Here is an 8,716-nt window from a genome sequence, read left to right on the forward strand (position 1 = left end):
AGGGTTTCCGAGGGTGTAAATCCTTACGGGAGTAGAAAGCCTCATCTTTTTCCCGCGGAGCGGCTGGTAGTTTCGAACCGCTGACCTTAAGGTTCGCAATCCGATTCGTAACCACTACGCTACCAGAGCTCCTTTTTTTTTTCCACCCATAATATGAAAAAAATTTAGAGAATTCTAAATTTTTAAAAGTTGAAAAATAATCTATAGTTATGGTTTGGTCAGATTCAGTGTTGCTGAGTTTTGTGTCACAGCAATCTTATAATTAAATTCATGGCATATGCTAAGGAAAGAAAATGTTAATGTTTTTGTGCAGCATAGGTGAATTTGCATTTAGCAGAATTATAGCATGGCAGTGATCTTTTCCCTGGAAATGTAGTATGATAATGTCTTACCACTTTTGATCCTTCTTTACAGATTCTTGTGTGAACAAAGCAAAAGTTGAAGAGAGTGATCAAAAAGCAATGGAGTTTTCAAAAAAGGTAAGATTTATGAAATACTAGTCCTAATTTCTTAACTTTGTTTCATAGCAACATTCTTTCTTTTTTTCTGTATGTGATACTTTATAAATGTTGTTTCATTTATATAGTGTTTTGTTTTTCTAGACTCAAAATATAACCATAAAATATTATTTTTTATTCTAATAAGATAAGTTTGCTACTGGTCTGTCTTTATCACATTTGATCCATACTTGATAAAACACTGTCCATATTATCGTAAAGCAATAAATGAACTAAAGTTAGATTATTGAGAGACGTTAGATGGAATTAACCAAAATAATTCCCCCCTTTGCTTTCCTGTAGTTCTCACTTACAATAGGTAGTTCCTGAGAGAACTCTGGGATGTTTAGGTAGTCCTTTCTATTTTAGATTTTAAAAGTCAGTCTTCTCAGTGAAACCATAGATGGAGGCAGAGATGATGATGTGGAGAGATGGAGCAGCTAGGAAATGTAGACTCAGGGAAGGAGTGGGGCTTTGTGCTGGTGGTTGGGGGCAGGCTTGCAGAGTATGCCCTTTGAGTGGTTGAAATGTTATATGTTCCTGAGTGCTTCTGTGTACATCCAAAGAAACCCACAAAAATCAAAAAACACGGAGGGATTGGCAGCAAATGCTGTTGAATGATGATGAATCGAGGGGATTGTAGTCATTGCAATGGGATGAGTGTAAGGCTGATGTTCTCCCATGTGAACTATCACTAAATTCACAATAAGAACTTTAGGGGGGGAAAAAAGTCAGTCTTCTTGGTAGCAACACAATGGTGCATTGGTCTCTGTGTATATCTCTCTGCTTACCATTATCACTTGGAATTTTCTAATTTGAATTTTTAAAATGATGCTGGTAGTTCATGTAGTCCTAGTGGATTTGAGGTTCCTGTTTCTTTCCATGCGAATGCCTAACTTAAATGTTTTAGTGCAAATTTGCAGTGCAGTCAATCCGTTACTTTTATTTAGATAGAAAATCATTGTTTCTTTGCTTCATGAAAGCAGAGCTTCAATTATATTGCTGGTGTTGTTACTAAGTGTTGGCGAGTCAGTACTGACTCATAGCGACCCTGCATTGGATCCAGGAGCAGCTGGTGAATTTGAACCGCTGACCTTGCAGTTCAAACTGACCTTGCAGTTCAGTGTATTATCCCACAGACCACAAGGTCTCCCCACAGTGCCACATAAAAGTTTGATTTCTTTTTGTTCTAGATCCTAAGAAGCTTTAGTGCAGTATTTCTTTACTGTTAGAAGCAGGGAAAATGAATGAAGCACAAGTCTAAAAGCTTTCCAGTTTTCAACCTTCTGACAGCAAGATAAAGTGCTTACTTATTTCTGTCTCTTCAAAGTTATGACTTACCTTGAGATTAGATAATCACTTTTGCTATCAGTCTAGAAATTATAGAGTATTACTGATGTTACTTCAGGGCATCTGAAGAAATGTCTTTCTATTTCAGTTACTAGAATAGATTTTAAGAGCTTGAGCATAGAATGTTTGTGTGAAGCTGTCATTTTTATTGGTGAAACGAGATGTATGCTTTTTGATTAATAGACCTTTATATTTTTAATGCTCTTGTTTTACATAGCACATTTAACCTCCTTTTGAAATCTTAGAATCCTCTTAATTTTTGGTTGTCAGTATGGTTATTTATTCCAATATAGGAGCAATTTGTGATTATATATCTGGTAAAACCGTTCTTTAATCATTTATTATGGAAAATGGAATACTGGAGATAGTAATGAAAACAAAACTTTCAGTGTTTCATGTTTTATTCTCATCACCAGAATATAGAATGAAAATATGTGTTTATGTACCTTTATTCTCTTGTTTTGAGTCATTGTATAAGGTAGTATGATAGTTTTAAAAAATTGCAAAATGATATGAGAGAGTTGTTATATCAGCTTTTCCACTTATGAGCTGTGACTTTAAGCTAATCAGTTAATCTCCTGGAATTTGTATTTATTATTAAAGGAAAGGATAAGATGAGTAGACTTCTAACAAGGCTCATTTTCACTCTAATATGTATTTGTATTTCAGGCTTCTGTGATTCTGATTTTATGTGTTTATAGATTGTTAATAGAACTTTAAATTATAAACAGATCATGTGCCTCTTGTCAAGTGTGCCACAAATCCTTTTATAAAAGTAAATTGTAAATAGTGTGCTTGTATGTGTACTATGTTTAAAAAGCACACATGGAAAAGCTAATTTGGAGAAAGGGGATGGTAGTGGATTTAGAAAAATCACTATATGGAGAGTAGTGGAGCGTTAAAAAAGTTCCTATTCAACTGCCTCCATTTTTCTCAGTCAACTATGAGACAAGGTCACTTAACTAACCATGGAGGATCTGGATTCATTTTGAAATTTAAAGAGACTTCCAGAAAAGTTTTGGGTTATCCACTCTGGGAATTTACTAGGGAGTCGGGTAAGTGTGAATGAAATAATTACTAAGTTGTATCTCAGATTTGATGAAAACAGTTTGCTCACTCATCCTTTGGTCTGAGTTAGACCTGAATAACAGTATTTTAGAATTTCCAAAGGTCAAGTCTACTCTGAGAATGTACTTTTATTAACAGTGAACACACTATATATTCTTCGACAAATTCTAATGTCAATTCTAGACAAGAAGATAGATCATTTTTGAAATAGAAATAGCACGATCAGAATAGTATATAGATTTCTAAAATGACTTGAGGTGGCATTGACCAAAAAAAGGACAAAAAAACAAATGGAAATCTTACCTTTCTTTCTCTGGGCATAGAAAATTTGCCCTTGTTCACCTTAAGGATTCAAGTTTATTTGAACATGTGAAGAGGATTGCCTGAACATGGAGGCTGAGACAGGGACGGAGCAGATGACATCCGAGACTATTTAGATGTTCTCTTAGATTTGGTGTACCTCACTTTTCCTTTTATAACATTTAATACAAGGGTTTTGGTTATCCATCTGAAGGTGAATAACTTTATGACAATTATCCATCATTCCGCATTCAGATTTTTTGTAGCACCTCTTTGGGGATGGTGGACAATTTAGATTGCAATAGAAATACTGTAATTTATATTAATGTGCTTCTGTTTGAGCAGTCTAGAAATGCACTCTTTACAAGGTTAAATAATACAGTTAAGAAGTTGATTTCTAGGCAGTTTATTTTTAGTTTTCACTTTATAATTAATTCATTTGACATAAATTTTTTTTTATAGAACATTATCAGCAATATTTATTTTAAAACCTAATTTTTGACAAAACAATGTATCCATTATGTGTGAAGGGAAACTTCTCCATGTTCCCATTTTTATTTTTGGTTTTCTTTTCAGAAGAACATGGGTCTGTTGGCTTTGGGTCAGGGACATATTTATTCATTATTATCACTACTGCCCTCAACATTTTTCCTCACTCCAATATGGGTACTTAATTGTCATGCAAATAATCAAGAAATCTTAATTTCTTTATTGTGTAGGGGATCAAAAAGCAATAAACACTTCATATGTTTATTATATATTATTTAAAGCTTTCATGAAACTATTTTATTAAATGTACGTTTATGTCATTGCAGTTTGATGAAGAATTCACAGCTCGGCAACAAGCTCAAGCTGAGCTTCAAAAGAGAGATGAAAAAATCAAAGAGCTTGAAACAGAAATTCAGCAGCTTCGAACCCAGGTAATGAAACAAGATACTGATTTTGTATCATGTCACAGTGAGTTCTACAGGAGAAAATTATCTAGTGAGGTGGAACGTTAAAAGTGACCAGAAACAGACTTCTCGGGGTTATACATTTTAGCTTAAATAGCTCTACAAATTTCATTTCCTTAATGTTTGAGTAAAAATATGGCATTCGTTATTGAAACTCTCCAGCATGTTATTTGTTATTTAACAAAAATCAAAACTATTTTTGATTTAAAATTTTCAGGATGATATTAAAAATCCATTACATTATATTTTCTTTCAAAAAGAATGTAGAAATGTTCATTAATGTTTTTCCAAAAGCTTTTTGAGAACTCTTTAATTTAAATGTCAGTTATTATAACTTTGCAGCTTATAAGCTTTTCATTTCTACCTGTATTCTCTATGATGAACAACTCATGTAACTTAAAATCTTAAATAGATTGCCTAAGTTTAGAACTGATTAAGTACTCTCAACTCCATTTAGGTCTTGAATGAACATTAAGATGTTGAAGATTACCTCTTAACATAGTATATGCTCAGTAGGTGTTTGTTGATTGAATTGATAGTTTTTAATTAGTCTATTTAAAAATTATCTCAAAAGTTATCTGTATACTCCAGATTACCCAATGCAGTGTATTTTTTCTACCCTTACCTTATTTCACTTATATTTGATAATTTCTCTGTCTGATTTCATCTTACTTTTTTACAGTAAACTACTCAGTTTCTTTTTTTGTTTTGTTTTGGCCCTCTAGTTGGTAATATTCCTCCTTTGCACTGTCTTCTACCCTTTTTTTTTTTTTTTTTGTATGATATTCCATTTGTTTATCATAAACTCAAATGTCACGTTTTAGAAGTTTTACAGTCTTATGAGTTTCTCTCATATTTTCAGGTCTTATTTAGCTATCCCATGAGAAGGGTCTGTGGCATGCTGAAATTCAATCCTTATTTTTGATTTCCTATTGTTCCTCAAACCATCTTGGTCTCCATTCTAAGTTTTTAACATTTTTACCTCCATTTTTATTCTTAGTGAATGGATTGAAAGTTTCTGTGTGTTTTCTCTGTCCCTCCTTCTGACAAATTAAGCTAGTCACTTGTTTATTCCAATACTTTTGCTGTCTGACTTTTTTCCTGCTCTTGTATCAAAACTGACTACCAACCACAGGTCCGCTCTCTCATTACAATTGTTTACTCACTTCCCACCCCTTCTTGCCTATAATCTCCTTCTCCTCAAATCCATCCTCTGTGTCAGTGGCAAATTAATCTTCCTAAAACACTGCCCTGATTGTTGTCACTGCAGGCTCTAATATGTTCAATGTATGCCTCTTGAATTCAAGATTAAATAAAAATCTCATTATTAGAACTTTTAAGGCCTTCAATCATCTCTACCCTTATCTCCCCATTCCAGCTTTGTCTCTGACTGAACCTCTAACTACAACCTCTGTTGTAGCTAAGGTTCCATTCACATTTGAAATTTATTGTCTGTACACTTCTGCCTGCATTTCTTACACATTTGTTTTTGAGATGCTAATAGCTCTTCCATGAGGAAAGTATCCTATAGTCTTAAGAAATTTCATGAACAGAGACTTAAGCAGACATTTTCCTAAACAGGCATATTCTTTGTGTAGGTTCACCATGTTGTTGTTGTTAAGTGCCATCTAGTCGGTTCCCATAGAGACCCTAAATAGGGTTTCAGAGTAGCAGTTGGTGAACCATATTCATTATCATATTAAAGAGTCCTAGATGTCCTACAATGAACAAACCTATCTGTCTTCACCATAGAGCTGAATCCTTTTTCTTAGAACACCTGTTAACATCTCCTGGAAACAGTATTTCATGGAACTTAGTTTGAAAAAATGCTGAGTTACATTTTTCTGTTGGAAGTGCCCTTCCTTTTTTTCCTGTGTATGGGAAACATATCCTTTAAGAAGAAGCTCAACAAGATTAAGATAATCTCTGTAAATTTTCACCAAAAGCCTGTGAATGCCTATGTTACTTTTTTAAACCATTGAGCTTGTTTCTATGCCTGCTTTATTTTTGCCACTTGAATGTTAGGCTTTAGTGAGTACTATTTTTATTTCTTTGTAATATTTGTATTTATATTATTACTATTATTCTTTTTCTTATTTGAGACCCTACTGCTCTAATGCAGGCCTTTTTGTTTTTAGTTAATAGTTGCTTATTTAATATCAAATTAATATCAAATCAAGTGCAGAGTCATATAGTACATTTTAGTACTCAAAAATGTGTCAAATACAGAATGATTTATTTGCCATATTCATTTTAAAATAGTAGCCTAATTTAGTTATTTAATTTAAAAATTTTCCTGGGAAAGAAGAAAAAAGATGTTGTGATTTGATTGCTGAAGGTCAGTGACATTTGAAAAGAGCCTTGAGTGGCGCATTTTGTATAAGTGTTGGGCTGCTAACCCCAAGGTGGCAATTCAAACCCATCCACTGCTCCGCCCGAAAAAGATGATACTGTCTGCTCCTGTAAAAATTGTCTTGGAAACACTATAGAGGGTTGGTGTGAGTTGGAATTTACTCAATGGTAGTGGGTCTGTGGGACATTTAATATATGTAAATTTAGGATTCCTTATTAAATTTGTTAAATATGCATCTTTGTTGTTAAGTACTATCAAATTGGTTCCAACTCATAGTGACTCTGTAAAGAGTTTCTGAGGAGCGACTGGTGAGTTTGAACATTGTCCTTCCAGTTCAAACCAACCTTGAGGTCAAGTGTTCATCCTCAGGCCCCACACCAGGACTCCAAATATGTATGTAGTTTGCATAAAATTCTGTTTTAAACTTACAACATTTTGTGGTACCCAGTGTAAAAACCTTGAAAATATCTAATAGAGACCAAATTTGACTGATGCTTATACATTTTGCTGTCCATTAATAAAAAATGGGATATACATTTTGCCATTAAAATTATTGTTTTTTGAAATCCATTTGTTCAGAAATTTGTATGTTGAATTACTAACTTCCTGAAATTTTTCAGAAAAAAAAAGTCACTGTTTTCTAAGTGTTTCCTTTATGTCAATCATATTTTCCCATAGTTTTGCTGTGTTACAAATAAAATGAAAAGAGCTTTACATGTTGTAATACTGTCTTCTATTTTTTGTAACCTCAGTAGAGGATTGGCATTTGTAAAGATATAAATGCTTTAGTGGTATATATGCATATCTGGTCCTGGTTTGGCACTCGAGGACAAGCATTGGACCACAAAACCAATGGAACACAAAGTTGATGGTTCAAACCCACCATACACTCCTCAGAAAGTGGGTCACTATGAGTCGGAACTGACTTGACGACACTTAAAACAATAACTAATGTTATGGACTCCTTGTGTGATGCTGTAGAATAAGCACAGCACATCAATGTGGGTTTGAACTGTAAAGTTGAGGGCTTAAATCTACCAGCTGCTCCCCAGAAACCCTATAGAGGGTCCCTGTGAGTCTGAACTGAATGAAGGGTACTAAAAAAGCAACACAACATGTATATTTACTCATAAACATTCATTTATATGAATGGTTTATTCTCAGAGACTATTATGGAATCATTTCCGTGATAATGCCTACCTGTGATGTTAACTTCTTAGTAAATAGGTTAACTGTTTCAATTGATTGCTCCAAAAATGTACATTAAAAAAAGTGCTTTATTTTATTTATGTTGTTATTGTTAGTACAATTAAATAATCCATTTAGAAATTTTGCAGTAATAGAAATGAGGACTTTTTTTTCCCAAAGAAAAAGAACAATACACCCAGAAATTTCATTAGTTTTATGCCTTTCCTTCAATTAATACAAAGCTTATCTCTTGTTTGTATTAATTGAAGGAAAGTCATAAAACTAATGAAATTTCTATGCCAAGAAACTTGGAAGACAATTATCTGGCCAACTGATTGGAAGAGATCCGTATTTGTGCCCACTGCAAGGAGAGGTGGGTGACCCAATGGAATGCGGAAATTATCGGACAATATCTTTGATATCCCATGTGAGTAAGGTTTTACACAAGGTAATACAGAAACAGCTACAGGCAGACATTCACAGAGAACTTCCAGAGGTTCAAGCCAGATTCAAAAGAGGCCATGGAACGAGGGGATATCATTGCTGATGTCAGATGGATCTTGGCTGAAAGCGGAGAATATCAGAAAGATGTTTACCTGTGCTTTATTGACTATGCAAAGGCCTTCAATTGTGTGGATCATGACAACCTATGGAAAACATTGTGAAGTATAAGTATTCTGGAAAACTTAATTGTGCTCATGAGGAATCTGTACCTGGACCAAGAAGCAGTTGTTCGAATAGAATATGGGAACACTTAATGGTTTAAAATTTAAAAAGGTGTGTGCGACAAGGTTGTATTCTTACACCGTACTTATTCAACCTGTATGCTGAGCAAATAATCTGAGAAGATGGGTTATACGAAGAAAAACATGGCATCAGGATTGGAGGAAGACTCATTAACAACCTGCGATATGCAGATGATACAACCTAGCTTGCTGAAAGTGAAGAGAACTTAAAACATTTACTGATGAAGATCAAAGAGCACAGCTTTCAGTATAAATTGCATC

At 34.0% G+C, this 8,716-nt stretch overlaps 1 protein-coding gene across 1 annotated transcript in view; it reads left to right on the forward strand.

Annotated features, from left to right (window-relative positions):
* Window positions 1-8,716, forward strand: part of DIAPH2 (diaphanous-related formin 2) — a 1,391,152-nt gene that overhangs the window by 437,890 nt on the left and 944,546 nt on the right. Inside the window, exons 14-15 of the mRNA XM_006872015.1 lie at window positions 415-479; window positions 4,031-4,135. Of these exons, the coding sequence (XP_006872077.1) occupies window positions 415-479; window positions 4,031-4,135 (170 nt within the window). The remainder of the gene's footprint in view (window positions 1-414; window positions 480-4,030; window positions 4,136-8,716) is intronic.

This window comes from Chrysochloris asiatica, unplaced genomic scaffold, assembly GCF_000296735.1.
Source record: "Chrysochloris asiatica unplaced genomic scaffold, ChrAsi1.0 scaffold00180, whole genome shotgun sequence".
In the NCBI taxonomy this organism is placed as follows: domain Eukaryota; kingdom Metazoa; phylum Chordata; class Mammalia; order Afrosoricida; family Chrysochloridae; genus Chrysochloris; species Chrysochloris asiatica.